The 25,050-nt window shown below is 43.9% G+C and overlaps 1 protein-coding gene across 9 annotated transcripts in view; it reads right to left on the reverse strand.

Annotated features, from left to right (window-relative positions):
- Positions 1-1,082: 1,082 nt before the first annotated feature.
- PSD3 (pleckstrin and Sec7 domain containing 3) overlaps positions 1,083-25,050 on the reverse strand; it is a 111,065-nt gene continuing 87,097 nt past the window's right edge. For 8 of the 9 annotated variants that reach the window (XM_054053981.1, XM_054053979.1, XM_054053980.1 and 5 more), the window contains 4 exons: positions 20,524-20,681; positions 19,497-19,641; positions 16,178-16,321; positions 1,083-10,183 (listed from right to left, as the gene is read on the reverse strand). In XM_054053981.1, the coding sequence (XP_053909956.1) occupies positions 9,971-10,183; positions 16,178-16,321; positions 19,497-19,641; positions 20,524-20,681 (660 nt within the window). In that variant the 3' untranslated portion in view covers positions 1,083-9,970. The remainder of the gene's footprint in view (positions 10,184-16,177; positions 16,322-19,496; positions 19,642-20,523; positions 20,682-25,050) is intronic. The other variant, XM_054053978.1, reaches the window with a different exon arrangement.

Consider the following 25,050-nt stretch of genomic DNA (forward strand, 5'->3'; position numbering starts at 1 on the left):
CTGCTGAACATCTGTTTGCTGCAACCTCCTTCTTCCAACAGATGTGCTGGTGAGTCCACATTTAATCAGTGAGTTCTGTGTACCTCTTCAAAGCTAAGTAGTGGTAACTCTGCAGGCTACACAGTCTGTAACAGCCCAGAGAAGCCACGTTTCGCAGTGGTGCAAACAAGACATGTTCCAGCTGCCCTTACACAGGGCTAGCATGCATGCATACAACGACTGGTGCCATTGAGTACCTCAACCATCGACCTCATTGTGCTTCCTTTGGTAAGGAGTATTTGCTATATATTTGGGGGGGGAGGTGGGGGTCACAGTAGCTTCTGCCCTGGCAGAGTTATTCAGGTCCAGACTGTTTCCATAAGGCAGACAGTACAGGCATCCTCCAGCTCAGAAAACCTTGAGACTGTCGACTGCCAGAAATCAGAAGGGTGCACTGTGAAAAGGGTTCCACTAGCTTATTGGTCTGCATCTTCCCTGAGCAGGCAGTCAGAACTGGTAAAGCCATCTTCAAATTCTTACTTGAAGGAAGCAACAATATGGACTTTAATAAAAAACACCCAACTGCACAAGATGAAATACATTTGGTTTATTTCTTTCTAAAGTTTTTACATATACATGTCTCATTATACATATGTGAGATCCTTCACTAGGGTTGCTTGATTTCAATTACATAAAAATTATTGGGAGGCTTGCAGGCTCTTTGTTGCCCGTAAGCAACATTTATTCCAACTTATAAAAACACAGAGGAACAGAGTTATAGTCAGGAACATGGACACAAGAGAGAAGTCTACTTTATATCTCACAGTTTCAATACATCAAAGGCAAATTATTTTCTGTATACTGTAGGCTTACTTTATCAGCAATGATAAAATAGAGGAAAATATTTATATACAGTCACCTCAAGTGAAAAATAAAGCAATGTAAACTTAAATTCCAAAATATTATTTTAAATGATATAACAATATCCCCAAAAGCCCATCTTCCAAGGCGAAGAGGACTAATTAAGTGCCTTCATTTATCAGGAAATGATCATTCTAGTACCAGTTACATGAAGCAGAATAAGGGAGGACATCCTGTGGTACCTGTAGAAAAGAGTGACAACTCTGCTTCAGGAAAGCATCTCTGTGTAAGCAAGTATATGTTTGAGTCCTTATGGACATCAGCAGCACATGAAAACATCTCCCATAAACCAGGGCTTGACTTAAGTCTGCACAGCTCTGACTCTAACTTCTGTGGAGTACGCTTTTCTGGCCGCACATGGTCCCAGTGACAAAACGAGGTGGCCTGGTAGGATAGCCACAAGTCTGAGACAACAACTGCCCCAGGAGTCAGAGCAGCAAGTTTCATGCTGCTGGAAAAGATCTAGTGACTACTTCAATGCTGCTGCACAGCAGACCAAGAAATTACCACAAAGTAGTGAGACTGGGATTGCGTCTCTAGTGTTGCATGAAAAACACTGCAGCGATTCACTGATGAGACTGAACTGAGTTCAAGGTTATCAAAAAAACGCTTTTACACTTGGCAAAAGGGATAGGAGGCCACCCAGAGGAAAGATCTTGCAAGGACTGCTGTCAGGCGCTGTAAAGTTAGATCTGCACACAAGAGGTGCACAGGGTGTGTGTACACGCAAGTGCAAAATGTTTTTCTGTACTACTGCTACCAAGAGTTACTCTTCCCATATGGGTACCGCACAAGAGTAACTGAAAATTCTCAGTTTAAGGGGAATCAACACTGCAACAGCTCAGGTAGAGGGCAAATGACACTTCCTAACCATGACTCTGAGTGCAACAGTACTGACGTTCATCTTCCCATTACATCACCATGGGAGGAAGGTAACCCAAGAAAGAAGCTCAGTGCCTAAAAAAGGATTATAGGATTACAACTTGCCCAAAACAAGTTGATGTGGATGTCCCTCTTCATTTCATCCTGAGCTGCAGTCTACTTGTGTCTCTGTCCAGCAATCACTCTGGCCATGGTCCAGTGAAGTACAAAGGCATGGCTTCACTGAGGTTGCTCAAGTGTTTCAATGTAACTGTATGGTAAGAGTTTTATAACTCCAGGTAAGAATCAACTCTCAAGCTTTGCTATCCCTTTCCAGGGATAATGCAGATAATATTAGTGTTGCCCTGACTAGAGTGCAATAGGAATACCCACTGGGTTACCTTATGTCTTCTTACTTAGAATAGCAACTTGTTAAAAGGTCATTGAAACCTCCCAGGGGAAACCTCTGAGAGGCATACAAGATGCCCAAAAGAGATACTTCAGGCCTGCTGCTCTTCTCCCTGCTGACGAGCCAGACATTCTTCCAGAAATCTGTACAGAAAGAAACCCTCACTGCTGCTGTACAGCTGTAGCTGCTGGAGACGACAGGTACCTGTCCTGCTTGAACTCTTTTGGACATGATGTCCTCTTGCTGAATTTTCACAGAGCAAGGTCAACATTTTCAGAAGCAAAGCTGCACGTTATATCCCCAGAGTGTGATTTTAAGAAGTCATCAGCACAGATGCTGCCCAGGGCAGGCACTGGCTGACGTCACCAGGGAGAGGGTTAACCCAGTGTTAAGCTATCAGAAAATCCCACCCAGTAGCTTCCTTGCCTAGACTCTGAGATATATGCCTTTGCTTTCAACATGCAGAACAACAGGCAGCCCCTGGTGGACAACAGATGGAGATCAAGGCAGCTCAAGGGATACTCTAAATCTGCAAAAGCTCTGATGACTGTTTAACCTAATTTCAGAATAACTAGAATAACAAGCATCCTAACAAAGTTTGCAGCTGCTGAAGTGCTTTGACCAAAATAAGCCTCAGAAAAGAACAGCAGGCTTTGGAGTGCTGAGCCACAGAAGCCACACTACACCTATGAAATACATAAACAGATCTATAGGCATCACCTAGACACGTTAACCAAGTAATATAAGCCTCAGATTGTACCTCACGCAGAGAGTAGCAATTTTAAAGTTTTCAAATCACCAAAAAACTGTTCTTTTAGCCAAGTTATAATCTTAGCCTCGAGTAAGAGGATACAGTTGTCATGTATATGTACAAATTAAAAAAACACCCCATACAACCCACCCCTGTTCTCATCCCACAGTCTTTCAGAATTTGACAGCACTGGGCATGAGGTTTTCACAAGCATGTTAGTGATGTAAGACTTATATCACTGATAGAGTTTGCCCTGTGCAGTGACACAGACTGGATGTTATTGATCTCAGTTGTACCAGTGAGAGGCTCAGCGAAGTCAGAGGATTTTGCATGAAACAAGTCTACACAGCAGCTTGGCTAGCTGCTCTGTGGTTACACCAGGGTATTAACTTGGCCCAAGGTGAAGCTGAAACCTTGCCTACTTAGAAAAAAAGTGTCTTGTTATGCTGGTTTCATTTAGGTGATTTACATACAGGACAACTGCCACAGAGTGGCTATTAATTACAACAGTTTATGTCAGAGAAAAATCTTGCCCTTTCAGTCTGTAGCACTTTCAGTCCTTGCATTGATAAGTCATATACTTTTTCTTGGTCCAAATAAACCTCTGGCCTTTATCCAAGCTGATTCCTGGCACAGATTTAACAGCAGATGCCATGGGAGGTCGTTAATTGTTTAAACAATTATATTTTTTACATAGTTCATTGTTAAAAGAGAAGGACAGAGAACACTTCGGGCTGGCCTATGTTCACTCCTTCCAACCACAGGAGCAAAGTCATGTCAATGCTGCAGCCTTCCAAGAAGCTGTTGCTTGCATTTGATAAGGGAAGTGCTCTAATAAAGAACTAAAATACAGTCCCAATGAATCTAACAAAACAGATGAGCAAGGTAACCTCTTGTAAGCAGGGCTGAGCCTGCTGCCATTCACTGTTCAACTGGGTGTTGCCAGCAGGCGAGCAGATACTCCCAGATGGCACCCAGACACATTCCTCTTGCCCTTCTTGCTGGTATTTAAACCAGCTTCCTAACAATGGGACCGTGGCACGCCTGGATGAGGGTGCTGCTGTCAAAAGGGAAAAAGGCAGCAGGTGGTAGGGACAGTGCCTCAAGCAGCACAGTGTAGGTGGAAAACAAAGCCAGGATTTCTAATTATCCCTCAGCACTGAGAGCGATACTCAAGCACACAGTCCCCAGCAGGTGACCAGCCATGGAGGTAGCACTGGCTTTCCATCTATCTTCCTCCAGGATCACTGTCTTATGCACTGCTGCTCAGCTTAGGCGCCATCATTTCTCTGGAGGCTGACAACGAAAAAACAGTTGCTGGACAAAATGTTCAGTTCCCACATGGTGAAGCAGCTCACTGTATTACACCTGTGGTGCTGAGAGAGAGGATGGGCTGGGCATACTGCTTCTATATGCACTAAATTATCCTCTAAAAGTCATGAGCTGGAGACCAGCTCTTTCAAATAAATTCCTGAAACAGCTTCTTAAACTTGCCCCTTTAGACAGCCTAGATATCAGATGCTGGGAACACACGCTGGGGAGCACTGGTCATGCTCAAGGGAGAAATGCGGACTTCATAACTGCCCTCTCAGAGCAGATGTGATGCCCCACAGCCTGGGGAGAATAATACCGGGGAATGTTTAAGCAAGCAGCAAACTGGAAGATTGCTTGGGATTAGGTATGCAACACTGCCTTTGCTTCTCCAAAAACAGCTAGTGTTTCCGGCAACCCTCTGTGTTTAAGGGACACTGGCTGAAAATGGCATTTTATTTTTTATTTTTTTTACACAGCTCCCCAAAAGGCTGCAAAATGTATGGGCTGATTTGGGAAGTACTCAACTCCTTGCAAAACAGTGTTTCAAAGTTTTCCCACAGCACGTGCTGCCTCTGCCTCTGAGACTTTTGGAAAGGAAACCAGGAATGTCACAAGTGTCTGGTCTGAGTATGGGAGGAGGGATCCTGCATCCCTGCAGCATAATGCTAGAGGATCACGGCTGTCTGAAATTCCACCTCACACCTCCCAGCTGTAACTGTGGCTGGAAACACAGGCTACCAACAAGCAGAATGAAAAAGGCATTCACACGGTTATCCATTCAACACAGCACTGCTTAAGAGCAGGTTTTCTCAAGGCAAGATGGGACAGTCAAATTTTCTGGATTTCTGCACGCGTGGAAGGAAAGAGACCTGTTATACAGAAGCAGCTGAGGTGCTAAGATGACAGACAGGAGCAGCTTGACAGAAAAGGAGGAGGAGCTGTCAGACTAACTGCTATAAGGCCAAAATTGGTTCAGAGATGGAGAATGCAGACACAGTAAGTGGTACACCCTCTGCAGAGAAAAGCCTTCCCTACTTTCAAATACATTGCTATGCAATGCCCCTAGAAGCCCAATGATAACCCTGCCACCTTTGACTTTCTGCACTGCCACAATCACCTCCTCAATGAAGGGACTGCTCTAATGTAGGAAGAACCTCGTTCCTGTCCTGGGGAAAGGCAAAAATATTGTGTGTTTCAAGCCAGAAAAACAACATGCTTTGATATGAGAATGCACTGGAGCTGTGAAAAGTCACCAAATAATTCTGATTTCCAGAGGTCTGCTAGGTCTTCAAACTCCTACTCAAAACAGGCATGTGCTGAGCACCACTTTCCAGGAGAGCCCCCAGAAATGGACAGACCACACCATGGGACAAGGCATGATCAGAGGGAAAACACTTACGGGATGAGCTGTTGCGAGCCCTTAGAAAGCTTCTGGTAACCGTTTACAAGTGGCTGGCTATAGATGAAAAGGTGTCTGAGTTGGCATCACAGCTGAACCGCATTCCCCCACAGCTCCACTGCACTAATCACTCTGCTGGCTGACTTGCTACGTCAATTAAAGACAAAATAAATACTGGATTTAAAAGCTGAAGTCATGGTCACTGGTGCATGCATGATGCATGATTTATCTGCAAGATGCACACAAACACACAGCCAGTCCAGAGAGTCTCTTTTACAGTCACTGCTGAATGAAAACCATCTCAACTGGACCCTTGCAGCCGGCTGACTCACAGCTGAAAGCACGGTTTTGGCTTCATCTCACCTGCTTTAGTTGCTGAGTAGAGAGAGGGGAAAGCAATTTTGTCCTTTCCTCTCTGCTGTCAGGTGCATGTCATACATATCATGTCATTTCCTGCCTCTCCTCCTGCAGCTTGGAGAGGAGATGTTTCAGTCCCTGGAGGCTGAGCAACTAGCAGTGCTTCAGAGCAGAATAGGTTTCTCCAGGACCTCTGTCGGCATCTTGAGAGGGAGGATGCAAGCAGCTGTTGGCCCAATCTGGCTCCCCTCCTAGCACTCTCCTTCTTAACAGGCAGAAGCTTTGCTTCAGTGACAGTTGCACACAGCAGCAGGAAGGATGACAAGGAAGGATGACACCTCTCTGCACCACCGCCACAAAGGCTGGCTCACACACGCACACACTCACGGTGGTCTGCCAGTAATTCCTGCTCACACGGAACACACCCAGAATGCTGCAGGTTGCTCTGCTGATATCGAGTTCACGTGCATGGTGGGTCCCAGAGGAAGGCTGGAGTATCCTATCATATTGCAACAGCAGCTCCTGAATCACTAAGGTCAAGCATTGATCTCTGCTGAAGGCAAACATTTCAGTAAAGAAAGGCAGGGTACTGGGTATAATGCAGAGCTATCCGGCCAGACGCTCAGTGGTACCACACAAGAATATGCACCACTGAGACCTCCTGAGAACCTGCTCCCACCCTTTACAATAGCATGGGAAGGAACGAGGGCACAGAAGGGAGCAAATTACAGTACTGCTTAGTAGATAATCCTATTCCCAAGGAAGTCCAGGAGCCTTAGGCATTCACAAAAGGATCACCTTTTTTGCTCAGCCTCAGATACGTGCATTTTCACGTGGGTGCCTGTGATGCTTAGAATCTGTAAACCAATGAAGCAAAATGGCATTAATTAAAACTTGAGCAGAAACTGACAAAATCTCAGTAAACTAATCTGCACGCCTCGGCAGTCTCACCAAGAGTGCTCCAAGCTCAACAAATATTTAATGACTAAAAAATGCAGAGAAAAACTGCATATGCTAAGCCCAGGTGAGACTTGAAAAATATACTCTAATCCATTTACAAGTATACATGAAAATAGAGAATAAATAATGAAAAATAAATTAAAAAAAATCATTTCAGCATTTCACTTTTTGACTTTTTCTATTGCTTCATATCATCTCCTCTGCAACGACTTTGAAGAGGAATTATCCAGTTTCTGTGTCAAAGCTGTGAAATGCATTTTACAGGAATAATATCTTTTTGAGCTCAGCAATTTAACTGCAGTCTACAGCAACCAGAATATTTTAAAAGCTGGGGGAAAAAAGTTAAATGTCACTTCTTTGCCTTTTAAAGCACTGCACTTCATAATCACAGGAGGTTTGCTGAGCATGTTCCAGCCTGCCTTCAAAAAGCTGATCTAGACAACCACGCCCTGACAGCCAAGCAGGTCCCATTTACAAAGCTGCACATCTTTTTTTTTGTTTCTGCTGCACGCTTTCTAACGCCGTTATCTAAGACAAGACACGTTTTCTTCTCAGATGCGCATTCGGAATTCTCTAAATGCATTTCTTCTTCTCTCTCTCTTCTGATTGTTTGCTTTAAACCACCAGAGCATAATGAACAGCTGCAGGGATCTCCTGGCTTTGTTTCCCCTTCATGAGCTGTTGATCTGTCACACTTGATTAATTCAAACAATCTCTCCCAATGAGTACTATCATGCACCTGTCGACACTGAGTCTCCTAATACAGCATGCTGCACCACATCACTTTGGCTTCAGCAGCAGAAGGCATCTCTTTTCTTCAGGAAGAGGACTGAACTTTTGCTCCACTGTAGCAAACATGCACAACTTCCAAAGCCCCAGTGCTTCAGAAGAGCTGATGGATTCTACACAGGCCTCTGCAGTTTTTAGCAGCTTTGCCAGGCTATGGGCCAACCTCCTGACTTCTAGGACAGAGCCAGTCTCAATGGCAGATGCCAGGTGTGTGTGCACCCTAACACGGCAAGTGGAAATACTCCCATCTGGTTTTGCTGCCAGGCTGCAACTGCAAGGATCAATTTGCTCTAACACTTCCTGGTATCCTAGAGCGCAACATCTTTGTTGCAGCCAATAGTGAAGCACAGCACCAGGGAAGCTGTGCACAGTGGTTCTCAGTGGGGGAGGCAAGCTATGCAGCGCCTGTTAAGGTCATTCTGTCTTTGATTGTTCCCTGTCCTGCCTTCTGAACTGGCAGTTCAATAAGCTAGATTAATTGACTTGGACCATTCAAGAAGTCTGGCAGACCACAAATTCCCTCAGGTGGTCATTTTTTTTTGATATGTAGCTCTTAGACTATTTGGGCTGGAAATACCATTCTACTGCTAAACAGTCTTTGCATTCATCTTGACGTTTCTTTATGCCTCCATCGAAGGCCACCCTGTGCCAGGCACAACAAAAATAACAACAACAAACAATTTTCAACTGGCCCTTAACATCACACTGCTCTGCAGGAAAGGACAGCTTTGTTACACCACTTTGCATAGGAGGAAAGGTGAAACAGAACAGGAGAGACCTAGCAAACCTCACCCAGCAGGCCAGTATCAAATACGAGATTAAAACTCGGGCTTTTAAGAAGCAGGAAAATGATTTCTACATCATCTTGCTACTCCCTGTGCCTCAAGGCTGCTGGACACCCCAAAGGTCTGTGTCACAAACAGGGGACTTTCAGGTATGGAAAGCTCTATGCATGGTGGTCTCTCCCTGTCCTGTACTCCCCTCCAAAAGCCTGGTGCAGGGTACACAGGAGCTGCAAGGCTGGATGGCTCCCTGTGGGTGGACGGTTGTATCTGCCAGAACTGAGTCTGCCTTGGGCTGGCCTCCAGGCACGTAGTAGCCAGAATGGCATGAAATCCTAGCCCACAACAAAGACATGTCTGTCACCTTCCCCATTCTGCACCAGTCTCTTCCACCTATATGTGAGCTAAAGAAGGAAACTGGGGAGCTTAAGAGAATCCCTTCCTGAAAAGAAAAGGCAAAGTGCTTTGTCACTAGCAAAGAAATTGCAAACACCTATGAGTGCACACTAACAAGGAAACTCCTGGAAGAGGAAGCATCAGGGCACAATCTATCATAAGGCTCTATATAGCAGCTAAGGGAAAGCGTATAGTTAAAAACTACACAGAGACCCTTTGCTTTTAAAATACAATGCTAATGGCTGACATCTACAGCAGCCTCCTCTGAAAACAAATTTAAAACCCAGTTAGCCCTTCCATCTGGGTAATCCCTAATCTCTGTGTCTGCAGAGACAGCATGGGTTTGAATACCCCTCAGCCTGCTACCTCAGGAGAAGATTCTTTGCTTGGAAGGAAGCAAGCAACTTATTCCAATGCCATCATCCCAGCATTGCCAGAGGTTTCTAGGTTTCACTCCTTCATGCTCATGGGTCCAGGGTCAATGCAATAGCGATAAGCAGCAGTGACTACTTACTGTAGCACCCACTGCTAAGTACCAGTACCAACATGCTCTGCATTGTCAGGAAACCAGCATTCCCAGGACCGTAGGTTCTAGCCAGCCTTCTGCAGCTGCCTGTTCGCACAACTTTTCTCACAGCTACAGCTCACATTCACAGCACCGCAGCATTTGTCCAGTTACTTTTCCCACCCACCATATAAATAAAGTGACAAGTGACTTGAGAGATGAAAGCCACGTGCCGATGGGAGGAGATAAATGGGGAAGAGACAGAATATATGTCACAGCACTCTACCCCTCCCCCAGCTCCTTTAGAAACAGAACGACACAAAAAAGTTCCGATGCTTCAATTGCTAAATGATAAATTAACAAAGCAAAGCAGGAGCAAAGACATCTCCCACAATCTGCACAGAAACAGCAAAATATACAATAGAAAATGTCACTAACACCCCATTCAGGCAGAAGCACTTTTTTGTTTTGTGAATGACAGGTTATTTTGAAAAAAATTTGACCACCAGTACTTTGCTGCATGGCTGTTCCCCTCATTATTTCCACCCTAAGTGACCTTCTGCTTAATGCTGGGTGTTTCTGGCCTGTAGTCCTTCCTCTCCGAGACATTGCGTTTCACCTTGGCACTGACTGGAGACTCCTGATTTAATGAGGGACTCGAGTGGGATTTCTTCAGTCCTGGTCCATCATTCTCTCCTCCGCTCAGCAGCTCCTTCACTCCTTCTTTCAGGAGGCCAACGTAAATCTCATAGCGATTTTTCTGGGAAATGAAAAGAAAGGCACAAATCAGTCGAAGAAATTCTGCAGAAGTACTTTAGAGACCATCTGGGTAACTTAGTGGTTTCTGCTAGCCTTGAAAGCCAAAAGCCTAATACGGATGTGAACAACGGTGCTTGATGTGGACACGAACAATGGTGGCTAATGCAAATTGTACTGTAGAAAAAGGATTTCAGGCAGGCTCAGCCTGGGGGTGCTGTGCAATTAGAGGCACTCGGTTCCGCAGTGAACAAACCCCTGTGCTCTGCTGAATGGTGACTCCCAGCTAGTGGGAGCGCATGGTGATTTCCGAGTAACACCAAGTGAGAGCTTCCTGATCTTAGTCATGCTGAGTCATTTTGTCTACTAACACACATTGAGATTTATGTGCCCCACACAGGCAGGGAGATAAAATACAGTAAACTGAAGGATGACAAAAATCCTGTTCTGGTTGGCTACAGCTCTCCTCTGCAACTCTCCACTCCTGCTAGCAGGTCCTGCTTACCTAGCATCAGCCCACAGGGCAGAAACCAAAGCAGTGTTCTGCTAAGCTCAGACCATACCAGCCTGGCCACCACTGAGTCCATCAGAGGATGCTCTGGAAGAGCAGACCTTAACAAAAAGGGACATATGAGAGGGCTATGACAGCAGCATGACCTGTTGCCCTGACGGGGCCACTCACAGTGAATGACGAAGGCTGCTCGCTGTCTAGACACCTGTACTTTTCAAGTGGACAAAGTTCACTTTACTGTGCCCCTTGTCTAATTGTTCTTTTCTTTGCATGGAGCAGAGCTTCTCCCCCCAATGGGAAGATTTCACTCTGTGTGGCACAATAACACATTTCTGTACCAACAAAATGAGGGTACAATCCCTGTTTGCAGGGCTTCAAAAACATGAGTTGGGGCAGGAGATCCTAAAAACAGAGCAGCCCACCTGCCAGGATTTGTTTAATAACCTGCCCCTGACATATCTTCTAAAGATGTGGTACAGGCGTTGTTAAAAAAGTTATCCCTGGGGGCCAGGGAAGGAGGACATAAAACATAGGTACTGATTGTTAATTTATATGTCAAAGTGGCAAAACAGCTGTCAAACTATTATGTTTCTGACAGAGGAAAAAGTGTTGAAGAAAAATTCTTCCTATTTATAATGAAATAATATAGTTCTGGTAATAACACCCATTAGAGGGCAGGAGTTCAAAAAGCTTGGTAACTACTTAGAAGTGTGGAATATAAAGGAAAAAAGAAAAGGAATGTGACTGGGTTTCCACAAAATCCTTTAAATAAACAAAATCTCATAGAGGAAGATCATAAAATAATTACCTAAAAATTAAATAAAAACCATTCTTATCAATTCCATATCAGGAGCTCCAGCTCCACAATGCAAGAGACAAACACATGAAGCAAGTAAGATGTGTCATTCAATAAAAAAGGAAATGGAGAAATAGCAAGTAAAACCCTGATGATGATGGACTGCACTGATGAATGATTCATCGCACAACGAACAGGATACCTCTGCAAAAGAGGAAGCAAGCCAGTGCTCTAAGCCTGGGATCAGCATAATATTGAGAGAAAATTTACTGCTGTATGGACTTCTTTTATTTGTGGGTCCAGTAAACACCAACAGAATCACAAGACCCAACAATCAGAATGGAAATTCAAGATCACTTTCTGACCTGCATGTCTGCCAATGTCCATTTTGCACTGGACTTTTTGGGATCATGATTTCTACAGTAATTAAGCAATGCATTTGGAAGTTTCTATTTTGATTTCAACTGCAACAAACTTGTTCTTTTAGTGATCTGGCATTTAAAGCTAGGTATTAAAGCTGGTGGAAATTTTTCCTTAAAAGAAATTCATCTGGAAAATTCTGTCAAGAAAGTAACACCACAAAAGTTAAAGCCATTCAAAAGCTTCTGCAACATTATCTTTGAAGAGTGAATAAATGTAATAAAAGGAGATGAGGTAACCACCCACCAAACTTCTAGCTTCACCTCTTACCTGACAGCACTCAAAAGATCTCTCTCAAACCATAAATTTGCTGCAATGAGTAACCATCATTTGGGGCACTACTTCCTCAGACAGAAAGCGAAAAGATATGTTCCTTCCTTGGTGTCTACAAGCAGACACTAGCAAGAAAAAAAATGCTCCTGGCTGCATCCCTGAACAAGGACCACCATCTCACTTCTCACCGAACAATGAAACACCATCTCACTTGTCACAAGGAATAAAAATAAAGGAACACCAGTGACCAGACAAAGGCCTACAGAAAAGGAATCTGGCTTCTTCCTTCCTAATGGGACTACACTGCTTCCTTTGAGACTTGCAGACCCTTTTGGTGTGCTTCTGGAGGTGTATCAGCCTGGCCCTTCATATGCAGATGCAAGTCTGGTCTGCACGCTCAGTACGAAAGAGCCAAGTACAAAATACTGCCTCACGCGTCCCTTTTCCTCTTGTTTTGACCTTGTGCAGTAAGGCCTGTCACCAGCTCTGGCTTGAAACTGAAAGAGGACTCGGTTCTGAAGGAAGGTGAGGAAACCCCAAAACCAGGTGAAAGTTGCCATTCAGGATTTTCCTATAGCTCACCTTTTTTTTTTTTTTTTTTAACTGTCTATTTATAGCACAACACAGCCTGTGAAATCTGTGCCAAGTGTGAAAGGAACACAGCATTGCACAGTAGCACCTTGAATCACCCTCCCTCACACACAACTTAAGTTAGTGCTACCACTTGCCTGCCTAGACAGGAATTCCTGCAGTGCTGATCACATATCTGAACTGTGCAGTTCAATTGCAGTTGAAGGCTCTCACTAGGGAAGAAGATACCTTTTGTTTCCTGGGCTGTACTAGTTCTGTTTTGTACTGGGGTACCTGAGGAATATTTCTCTAAAGACCACCATGATAAAATTGAGAGCAAACAGAAACATCAGAGAGAAACAATGAAAGAAAACAGAAATAGAACAATTGCCTTCTCCGTGAATCTTTCTAAAATCATCTAAGACTCCAACCGGCACTTCATCCTAACTCATCTCATTTCTGGAAGTGATAGAAAATAAACTTTGCGTTAAGGGCCCAAAGCCAAGTAACTCTTTGCTCTTCCAACTTGCACAAGAACCCCTACAGAGTGAAAGTATGTAGCTTGCCCTGTACAGCCAAGTCACCTGTCCAAAACTGACATTGTGCGATTGATCATAATAATTTGATCTTGGTTGTTCAGCCAGTTTACAAACCATCTTTCTGTCATTTTCCTAATCCACACTTCTATCAGCTTGTCCACAAGGATGTGAGAGGAGACAAAGCCAAAATTCTTGTTAAAGTCAAGAATAAACAACACCGACTGCTTTCCCTCATCCATCACACCAGTCATTGTAAAAGGCTACTATCATGTTGGTCAGGCACTATTTCCCCTTCATAAAGCCACACTGATTACTCACAATTGCCTTTTGTCTTTAATATGTTTGGAAGTGACTCCCAGGAAAATTTGCTCCATCACCTTCCACAGATGGAGAAATAACTGACTAGCCTGCAGTTCCCTGAAACTTTCTGCTTGACCTTCTTGGAGACAGGAATGACATTTGCTACCCAAAAGACCTCAGGGACCCTCCCCTGATCACAATGACCTTTTAAAGGTAATCAAGAGTAGTCTTGCAATGACATCATCAGCACCATCAGCACTCACAGTTGCACCCCTTCAGATCCCATGGGCTTGCATATGTCCATTTTAAATACTCCTTATCATCCTTCACCAAGGGCAAGTTGTCCTTGCTCTACATTTTCCCACTGGGCTCATGTATTGATAACTGCTGCATGCTGGTCTTAGCACAAGAGACCAGACAAAGAGACACTAAGTACCCTTGCTTTTCCCTATTCTTTGTGACAAGGTCCCCTCCTCCATTATGGGCCTTAACTAGGGCCCATGCTTTTCCTAGATGTCCTGCTGTTAACATACCAGTAGAAACCTTTCTTCTTAGGGTTGATATATTTTGCCAAATTTAACACTACGTGGGTTTTGGCTTTCCTAAATGCAATCCTACATGCTCGGACAGTATCTCCATTACTCCTGTGCCACCTGCTACCGCGTCCACCTCCTGCACACTTCTTTTTTATGGCGGAGTTTTGCCAGGAGCAACTTATTCATCCATGAAGGCCTTCAGCTGTCTTTGCTTGCTTTCTTGTCTGTCAGAGTAGACCATTTCAGAGCTTAAACAAAAAGATCCTTGAAAAGTGACCAGCTTTCCCAAAACCCTCTTCCCCTCAAGGCTGTATCTAATGGGGTTCTTCCAAGCAGTTCCCTGAATAGGCCAAATTCAGCCCTCCAGGAGCCCAAATCTTGTGGTCACTGCTGCCATGGTTGCTCCTGATCTTCATAACTCCAACCAGTTCTTCCCAATTTATAAGTGAGGGACCCAGCAAAGTGCCCCTCCTTGTTTGCTCCTCACTCACCAGTGTTAGCAAGTTGTTGTCAATGCACACTAGAAATGTCCTGGGTTGCTTTGCCCTTCTGTGTTGTCCCTCCAGCAGATATAGAGGTGAAGTTTCCCATGAGGATCAGAGCCGGCAAACACAAGGTTTCTTCCAGTATTTTCAAAAAGGCCTAGCAGACAGCCGCCACAATGACACCCATCTTCATGTGCCAATCACAAGCTCTCAGCTAGCTCGTTTCCCTTTCTTAAGCAAAGCTTCATGTGTGCCTGTTACTCACTCACTCACATAAAGGGCATCTTCCTCTCCCTGCCATCTTTCTCTTTCCTTTCTAAAAAGCCTATATCCATTCATGGCAGCACTCTAGTCACGTGAGGTATCCCATCACCTCACTTCATCCCTGTTTTATGGATTATGTAGTCTATCCCATTCACATCACCGTGTACCATTTGCTTGCCAGCCCTGTCTACCACTTTCTCATTTGACTGTTGAGCAGATAGATCATATCAGGGATATGGGATGTGGAAAAAACAAATTTGCCACTTGTGTTCTCTACACGAAACAGTAGTAAAACATCTAGACAAAAAAATCTCAAGCTCACCGTATGCAATGGACGCTGGAGCTACAGCAAAGTCAAACACAAATGGTGGTTACAACCCTCCGCCAAAGAGTAAAAAAGCTCCTCCAAAAGAAACTCATACAACACATAGCAGGAGGCTTACTTTAACTCTAGAGGGTTATGCTGCCTCCAGCACCTCCCCTGGTGGTCCTTCTGTCTTCTGTCTTATCTGCTCTTTCTCTTCTTCAGACTATGAATTTTCCTTGCCAGGAAGTGCCTAGCTAGAGTAGGATGCTTTCAGACGCAAGGTAACACTGATTCAGGAGTTCTGGGGGAAAAGCTCAAAGGTGCAGCCATGAAAAAAGACAGGCACTTGCTGGGTTGACAAGCCCCTCTTGCATAGACCTACAACATGGCAGACACCATGATAGATAAAAAAGCTGGTATCAGATACTCAAAACAATCTCCTACTGCAGTTGCCTAAGTTGCATGACTCAGTCCTGTGATCAATAATTCTACCCTTTTCCTGACTGTCCTGACACCCAGCTCACTGGCAAACAACAAAAATGGCTCAGATGAAGCATCCCTATGAGAATAATAGCAGTTCAAAACATACCAATGGAGGACAACTATCATGATTTGCATTACTGCAGAACATAGTCATTCCATAAAGACTGAGAAGTAAACAGACTAGGCAGCACACAGTCTTAACATAAGACAGTTCCTGCCTGAAGACTTTATCATTTCTTCAAATAGATACATCTGGCAAGGACAGAGGGTCACATTTTTATTCTGCATTTTACAGACAAGGAGCTAAATTCATTGCTAAGGTCATCGGAGGTCCTTATCAGAAAGAGGAGGCACATCTAAGCTTCTGGGACTGCTGTGACATGTCTGTCTAACAAGAACATCTCCTTGGTGAAGTAAGGTGAAAAGCACAGAACTTTAGGACTTTACCCAAAGTATTAGACCCGTTTTCCCATCCACATCAAAACGCAAATGAAATAATGTTTTCCATACATACCTCAAACTCCAGATAGTGGTCCTTCAGTTTGTAATCATCTACTTCCTTTCCTTTAAGCTTCTTGTCAGGAGGATAGGAGCGATGTTCAGCGAGCTCAGTGGAGATCTGCTTCAGCTTAGCTTCATGGGACTTCAGCTGTTCATCCTTCAGAAACACATTAGGCACTTAAGTGACAGAATCTAAAATATTCAATAAACAAAGGGAAACAAAGAGATCCCTGGACAGTAGTACCAAGTAGTTTCTCATTCTTTCTTTCTTTTTTTTCTCTTCTTTCATTTAACTAACTTTAATTCGAATAATAATGTGTTATCCCAGAGCCCCGTCCCCAACAGCTCTCTCAAAGGCATCCAAGCAAAGCTGGCCAAGTTTGCAGAAAAACTCAGCAGCTAGCAGATGCCACCAGGAAGGATAGCAAACCTGTCATCCCTTGCCTTGCTGAGAGCAACAGAAGCAGCTTGCTGCAGAGAATTACTGACAACATGACACTTCTGTTCTAATACATCATTTGGCATATTAATTAAGGCTGATGTGTATGTAGCCAGATCAAGGGCAGAATGAGACAGGCAAAGACCCTGCCTCAGGTCTTTGCTATGTAAAAGTAGCTCCTTCCATGACAGAAAGGACATGGAGTCAGGGCCCTTTATTTTCATTTCTGCACTACTAAATCCTCTTTGTTCTGCAGTTTCCATTTGTTCAGAACAATATAATGCATCCAGGAGAGGAAAGGCTGTCCGGTTCCGAAAGGTATTTCACTTTGCTAAGCTGCTACCAGCTTTTATCCCACTGCGCAACTGAAAAACGTGAGGAGCTGCTACTCCCCCTTTCTAGGCAACTTCCTTTATCAAAATGCTAGGCCCACTCACTTCCTCCAGTCCATCTGTTAGCTAACCTTCCCTCAGCTCAGAAGGTTTCCAGCTCCTGCAGCATGGCCTTCTGGCCATTTCTGGTCTCTGGGTTGAAATTATGTTTGAACTAGGTAAGTCCAAAATATAAATATGATCACGCAGATCTCAGTGACTTAGCCAGGTAGTACCCAGCTCAGCTCCTCTGTATGTACTTAGCTTCACAGGAAGAGATAGCTGCTACAGTAGTTGTCCCCAGTAGTCTGGCTGCCCAGCTTGCAGCCTCAAGCCTAGCTCAGATATGCCTGCACTGCACTGTGAGTCACACCAGGGACTGAGCCTTCAAGTTCACTGAGCTGGAGCTGCTGCAAAGAGCAGAAGGGAGAAAAACTCCTACAGAGGATGATATTTGAGCCCCATCTAATCTTGTGTTTCAACTCTTTTGGAAGAGAACTGAAGAAAGAAACACGTGGGATAATTTGCCTCCGCCTATACATGGTAGGGCTCAAACTACTAACCAATGTCTGCCAAAAATTCTTGTTGCTTCTAGTAACTACCCTGGGTCTGCTTGTTGTATTAGTGTCCGGTCACTCTTTACATTGTGCTGAATCCCTGATCCCAGTGACATTCTGTTGCAGCAAGTTCTATAGCCTCATGACAGGAGGTCTTTGAGCAGCTATTCATTTGGCACTTGTAATTTCCAAAGGGCCGCAACCCTTTGGAGCTTTTGTGTGTGCATGCATATTCTCAGGAAAGAAAAAAAAAAAAAAAAAAAAGATATGAAAAAGAGAAACAACCTAGTTCCTTTATATATAGCTTTGTCACATCCCTCTTTGGTTGGACTACCCAAGATTAGACACTGATCTGCTTCTGAAAGCAAACTTGGTACAATCCTCTCGAACAACCTGTCATGTCCAACCTCTCTCCCTTGTCTAAGTTAGGTTCTCACTGCATCCTGACTTCTGCCTGACCAGAAACAAGGCCTTTGAAGAAGTACTGTCCATCATGATTCAGCCCACAAAATTCTAAACAGCAACCACAGGGATTTGACAATTTATATTTTTTCATCTGTCAAATGAGAAGCAGCCTGCTGGCAGCTTTTCTACACTGACAGATAAAAGCAGATGTGTTTCTGCTTGCCTTTGAATTTATCTGCTTTGAACACCTAACATTCTTCTGCCTTTAGCTAAAACAGCTCATTTTATTCCACTTTTCGTGTCTCCCCTTCTTTGAGACAAAAACCACAGGGCTGTGTTCTATTTTTTTCCCTTTCCAGATTAAACAGAAACAATGAGACTAGGAAACAATGTGCTAAATGGAACAATCACACAGAATAACAGTGAGTAGACAGGCTTTTTTTGGTGAATTTGGGTGAATTACTGGAGTCCCATACAGTATTTTAAAGAAGATATGCGTGAGCAAAGAGTAAAACTACAAGGATGAGACAAGTTAGTATTATTCTGCGTGAGACAAGTTTTAAACATTCACCTAAAATAGAAGATGGAAAGTCGGTCACCACACTGTAAGAAGAAAGGCTACTGCCATAGAGAGGTAAAAAGCATGGGAGACATGAAAACCACATTCCCTTAGAGAAATGCAGATTGTGAGATACTGGTTTCTAAGCAGTGTTGCTAAGCTATTAAGATGGCAAAAAGAGAATTTAAGAAGCAAGCCAGCATGGGTAGAGCACGTTAAAAGCTAACACCACTTTACTCTTAAAGTATACACCTTGGATTCGGATCTATGACCTCTGCCACACTGTCAACGCAATCAGTATCATGTTCCTGCCAATGCAGGAGGAATTGCAGGCATGCATCACAGCTCCCAAAGTACCCAGACCCAGTGCAAGCATCAAACACACCCAGTCTGAAGTAAGTAGAAATAGGGGTTTTTTTCTTGCAAGAAGTTACAGAGCTGTGAAATGCCCTGTCACAGGATGCTGTGGAAGCCAAAAGCTTATGTGATCACAAGGGAGACCAAAGACATTCATGTAAGAGACAGTTTATAAATATACATTAAACAGGAAATCCCTGAGCTGATAAGGGTTGGAGCCTGGAAAAGTAGTGTGGAAGAAATATAATTGATGCTTGCCTGGTACATCAGCTTTCACCTTTTATCACCTCAATAAGCCAGACACCAGGAGTATGTCCATTTCTTCGGAAATGAGTGGCAATAAATACTCAAATAGTATTTGAAACATCCTCTGCAGAGCCATAACGGAAGGATGAAAATTCTGTATCTGGTACTAGAAACACTAGTGATTATTTCCTTTTCCTTCGACAGCATAAAAAAATTATATTCAATATATATGCTCCTTTTCTTCCCCCACTTCAACTCTTGCATCAAGATTTGCCACAGTAACCTCATTCTCCTAGGCATGCGGGTGGCAACAGCCATAAAGTAATGTCAAGGACCACTGTTCAATCTCCAGCCAGACAGAGAAATTGTCATCACCTACCCTTCATAAAATAGCCCACCTGAGATAGCTTTGTTGTGGTGGCTGGCAGAAGTGGGCGACTAAACTTCTTCTGAGAGCCAATTGCTGCAGGAAATGGTGGTGCAGAGAAGACAGCAGCCACACAGTTAATCTTGTTGATCCAGGTCTGCATTTCCTCTTGGCTCCTGAGGAAGAAACATAAATAAGCACTTGTTAATTCAGCATCCTCTACCTCTTTCCCACTCATTCAATGGTATTTTAAAAGCAATAACAACCAGAACTAGACAAGTCTTAGAGTCTGCTCAGACTTCTGTTCTACCTTTGCAAGCAGTTAATGTCAGATATCTCAGTCACAGGGTAGCTCGTGATTAGGCCCATAAGTCACTCTAGCATGCATCTTTTCCTAATCCAATCAAAACAACACAGGCAACAGAGCCAACCAATGCCCTGATTCATATATAACTCCTAAGGTCCAGGCTGTGCTGGACACCACAGATCCTTAGGAGTTTTCACATGAATCACAGTAGAAATGGGCTCGTACACAAGAGTTGTCCACAGGTTTTTAATGTCAGAAGTAAAATGCAGGTCATCTGTTCTGTTTGGACATCACAGCCTGAAAAACTTAATCAAATTATTGTTATATTAAGTAGTAACTTTGTTTCTGACCAAAGCATATCTTCTAGAAAGACATCTGGCTAGGACCTGACAACATCAGGAGACAGACAATCCAAGATTGCCTTTGGTCATTTGTTTCAATGATTAATCACCCTAACTGTTAAAAAGTTTGCACCTTGTTTCCAAACTGAATTTTGTGTGGCTTCAGCTTCCAGCTGCTGCATCTGGTTATGCCCTTCTCAGCTAGATTGAAAAGCCTCTTAAAACTTGATGTTTCTTTCTCAGGAACTACTTGTGCACTCTAATCAAATCACTTCTTAATCTTATTTCTGATAAAATAAACAGATGACCCTCTTAAGCCTCTGCTTTAACCTGTTCAGGCATGAATTTACCCCTCCTCCAGCACTGCTTTCTTTCCTCAACAACTGCACAAATCAGAAAAGAGCACTTACTGGGCTTGGAAAAGCAGGACCCTCCAATCTGCTGTTTTAAGCTTGAGGACATTGGGTTTCTTCTCATAGTCCGTTGCCTTGGATGCCAGAGCATGATGCACACTAACTGCATTCTTCAGATCTTCCTCTGACAAAGCCTTTTCTGGCTTATATTCATCCTGCAGGAGTTAATAGGTGAGAAATGGTATGTTATTTCTCTGTGTGCTACTCCTTTGCCTTAAATCTAGGCAAAAACCTTGGTCCATTAAACTATATGAACTGAATACTACCTGACAAGAGCACTTGTGGTTCCCACTACCTTTAACATCCTTTCCTTTCTCTTTCTTTCCTGATCTCTTTGCAAGGGAGAGTAGTTTCACTACCTGTCTGACTATCACAGCAGCTGTGAACTATTTGTCTTCATTTCAGGAATCCTTCATCACCAGCTCCTTGCCTCCACTGCTCAGATGCTGTTTTCTCCTTGGGTTCTCAGCCTCCACGGTTCCTTTTTTTTCTCAAATAACTGCCTTTGTACATCCTCCTAGGCAGATCCTCACAGTGGAGAAGCCTCCTTATCAGTATCCACAAAGCAAATACTAGCAATGTCCTTTAAATCTGTCTGTTCAGGGTCTGCAAATGGCAAGTGGAGCACCATCCGGGTTTCTGACACAAGAGTACTATTCCTAGACTCCTCTCTGTTGCAAGTGTCAGTCTTTAATCCCCTAAGTGACAGAAGCTGAATGATGACACAATCATGGTACAGCCGTAAGTTCAGTTTAAAGCCCACTAAACTACAAATGGCTTGGGAAAGCCAGGAGCTTTTCCAAGCAAAACTCATTTGCCAGAAATGCTGTACATGCAAAGTTTCTGAAGAAGAGGCCAAAGCAGTCTGCAACTAACTCCATCTCTCCCTCTCAGTACATCACAGAAATCAATCTCATCTGAAACAGTCACCAAGGGTGACAGCCGCAAAACAGAGGAATAATTCCCTGCAGGTGTGGTAACTATTGATCCCTTCACTTGAGCACAAGAGTTACGAGATGGGGTTTAGCAGGCAACGGAGTGCACAATGTAGAGCACGTGCAGGGACAACGCTAATTTGAACACCTAGAGAGCCACCAGCCCTGGTGAAGAGCTGTTTAACGTGCATGAATTGGTTTACCAGTCTTATCAGGCAGTGTACAGAGCAAGGTTGCAGCCAGAGGCAACGACACCGCTACTGAAGGCATCTGTGCTCTCAGCTAGGCTGGGTTTCATCAGGGCTCTCCAGGATGAGTTTCAATGGATAGGGAGTCACCTGCTGTGGTGACCACCTCCCCAGAAGCAGGACAAAGCATCCAGTTCCTCTGTCATGTCTCATCCTTCCTCACAGGGCTCCTGCTAGTGCAGGCCCAGAACCTGCTGTTACTCAGACACTTCACCAGAAAAGACGTAGCTAACCAGCAAACTGTCGCAGCACTACCTCCACTTGGGCTGAGACAAGGGCACAACCCACAACAGCTCTGGCAGTCATAGCAGAAAGGCAAAGCACTGCTGCACAGATGACTGAAGGGTAGTTTTCAACCTAAACATTTACAACATAAGGGGTTTTCAAGGTCTGGTAGTGACTGAAGACTAACATCCTTCTCTCATAGAAGATGAGATGGATTTTGCCTGTTCTCACTTAGGGCACTCCAAACTTCCTCAAGGAAGATTTGAGAAAGTCCCAAGTCAAAGGACAAGAACTGGAGACGGCTGTTCAATATCTAGCCCAGACTCATCCTGAAGATGGAGGAAGCAAGACCCCAGCTCTAAATCCATCCTTCATGGGTTCAAAACCAGATTTATTTAGTGGTAATTCTGGGGGAAATGACTGGCACCAGTGTCCAGGGAGAGTGAGAAAACTTCAGGGCCAGGAAATGAAGTCAGACAGACATCAGAAACATGGTATTCTTGCTTTCCTCAAGTTCCCTAGACACAGTGTCAGCTATCACCTTGTTTGTTGCCTCCTAGCTTCCTTGGTGAGATGCATCTAATTTCCACAACCTGCTCTGATAACTAGATCTGTTCCAGGAGAAATCCACACTTGTGCAGTTCCAGAAGCAGTCTTGGCTGAAAATCCCTCCTTACTGACAAAGACTGTTCATAATAATCCTTGCTAATCCCACCGCATTAGCTGGCTGCAGTCTACCTTGACAGCTGGGACTCTGTTACCTTCTCCAAAGGCACTGATCAGCATACTGGAAATGTCTCCACATAGTTGACCAGCCTCAGAAAAAGCTGGAAGGATGTGAATGTACATCAAAATTATTCCTCTAAGGCCCTCAGCTCTCTTCAGCTGGCAGGGAATGCTACGGGAGCAGGAAGATCCATATCTCCTGTGCCACCAAGGACAGCACGTGCTCTGATGCGCTGGTGTTGGCATGGAGTTGAGCTGAAATGGAAGGCAGCTCACTAAAGATAGAAGACAGCAGCAAGAAATATACAAGGAGCCAGAAAAGAACCGTGACCTCTCTGTGAGCTGAAGGCTGATGTGAGCGCTGCATACAACGCAATGACATGCTGAATTCATCTTTCCCAGACTCCTGGAGAATGATTTTCCCATATCCTGCTGACTCAGAGACAACATATTTCTAAATCTGGTTTTGATAGACCAGAGAATGACATTCGGCTTTTTATCAGTCAGTGGACTTGGGGTGGGTATCTCCTCTCAGTTGCAGGTAATGGCTGCAAAATTCTCATACAGGAAGTCTCATCATTGAATACTTTACATCATTCTGGCATTTCTTTCTTTTTTTTTTAAAATTTCAATATAGAAAACACATTCAATAAAAGTTATGCAAAAATACCTGAAAGCCTGCAAGATCATAAAATGCCACATGAAAGAGCGAAGACACTGCAAACCTTGAAGCAGAGTCCAAACAAAACACAAAAGTCCATGTCCTGCACTGCTTGCCCAGAAGCAATTTCTAGCAAGGAAATGAGGTCAGCCTTATGTCCTCCTCTTATAAACTTTTCTCTACGCACATCACATCCCATGTCAGTCTAGTGAACAGACATTCTGTCAAGCTCCTACTTTGCAATTTCCTCTTGCCATGAACAGAGGGCAGGAAATTAACCTTGGCCTGAGGATGCCCAGAGACAGGGCCAACATCCCAAACATGTCAAACCTCTAATTTTATATAACACTGTGCAGGCATATTTAGTTGGCTAACTGTGAATGCTTCCACTGAGCCCCTTCAGTGCCCTTTGTGCTTACTAATTGAGAAAGCATGTTCTTAAATCACTCACTTAAAAATCAAACAATATGCAGCAGAGGAATTAGCACTGAAACATTTCCAATGATAAAAAAACCCAAAAATAAAGTGTGGGCATGTAGCCAAAACTGCCCAGATAAGCTCCCCAGTAAATCTCAAGTGACCACCATTCCACTGTCATACATGGGCTTTGACAGCAAAATAAGGAGAACCACATTGGTACGCAAACAGAATGACAGCAGAATTGGAATCAGACTGCCCACCAGGGGAATCACAGCTGCTACAAATAATTAATTTTTATATTACTGTAGTGCCTTTGGGGAACAGCTGAGTTATGGATAAACACAGAAAGTAATATTGCAGAGGTTTGTACATATGTCTGTGTGTATACAGCACCTACAACAATGACATTTCTCTCTTCCCTGCTTGAATAGTACTCGGTGCAACAAAACCATCATCACAGGTGTTATCTCCATTGACATACAGGTAATACACAGATGATGAGGGAAAGAGGGAAAATGTGTGGGTATGTGAATGAACCCTGCCCTATAACACTCCATAATCAGGAGAGAAGGCAAACAGAGGCAAAGAAATCCTTTGCCCATAACTACTGCCAGGGCTATGCATTTCTACAAAGAAATCACACTGTCCTAAGAAGGTCCTGGACTTTCTGAAATATAGGGTAATTCAGTCTCCTGGTATACTGCAAGAGGAAACATCAGCTCAGCAACTTTTACTATAACAACTTCGTCAAACTGTGTATTTTAAAACCCTGGCACCCTCAATTTCTGTAATACCACATCCCTAACAAAGCAAAGTTTATTTCAGGGATGAAGCAAAGACCTGTTGGACCCTCTGGAGCTTAAGAGAAATCAGAAGATGTTTCAGAGCTGCAGCAGAAAGCACCGTGGCTGAGCAGGCACTGGAGGCACCCTGGGGAGGCTCACAGATGCCCCATCGCTCTGAGAATAAGTCACTTCCCATCAGGCCCCTCTGTCAACTTTTTATGGCACTAATGTAAAACCTTGCTTGTCATTGTACCACAGCAAGATGGCTTCAGTGCAAGTGTCTTCAGGACCAGGTAGGAGACTGCAGCTTTGCAGAGTAACCAGCCTGTAATGACTGAACTGAAGTGCTGTGACAAGCGCAAGACACAGAAATAACAAACCAATTAGAACTCCAGCAATGCATCTCACTCTGCAGAGATACAGTCAGATATGAAATCACTCCCCAAAGGATCAAGGGTGAGAGTGGGGAGAGCACTATTCAGTAGAAAACGTGTGTGCTATATCAGCAACTCTACATTTTGTCA

The sequence above is a fragment of the Cuculus canorus genome, chromosome Z (assembly GCF_017976375.1).
Source record: "Cuculus canorus isolate bCucCan1 chromosome Z, bCucCan1.pri, whole genome shotgun sequence".
Taxonomy (NCBI): domain Eukaryota; kingdom Metazoa; phylum Chordata; class Aves; order Cuculiformes; family Cuculidae; genus Cuculus; species Cuculus canorus.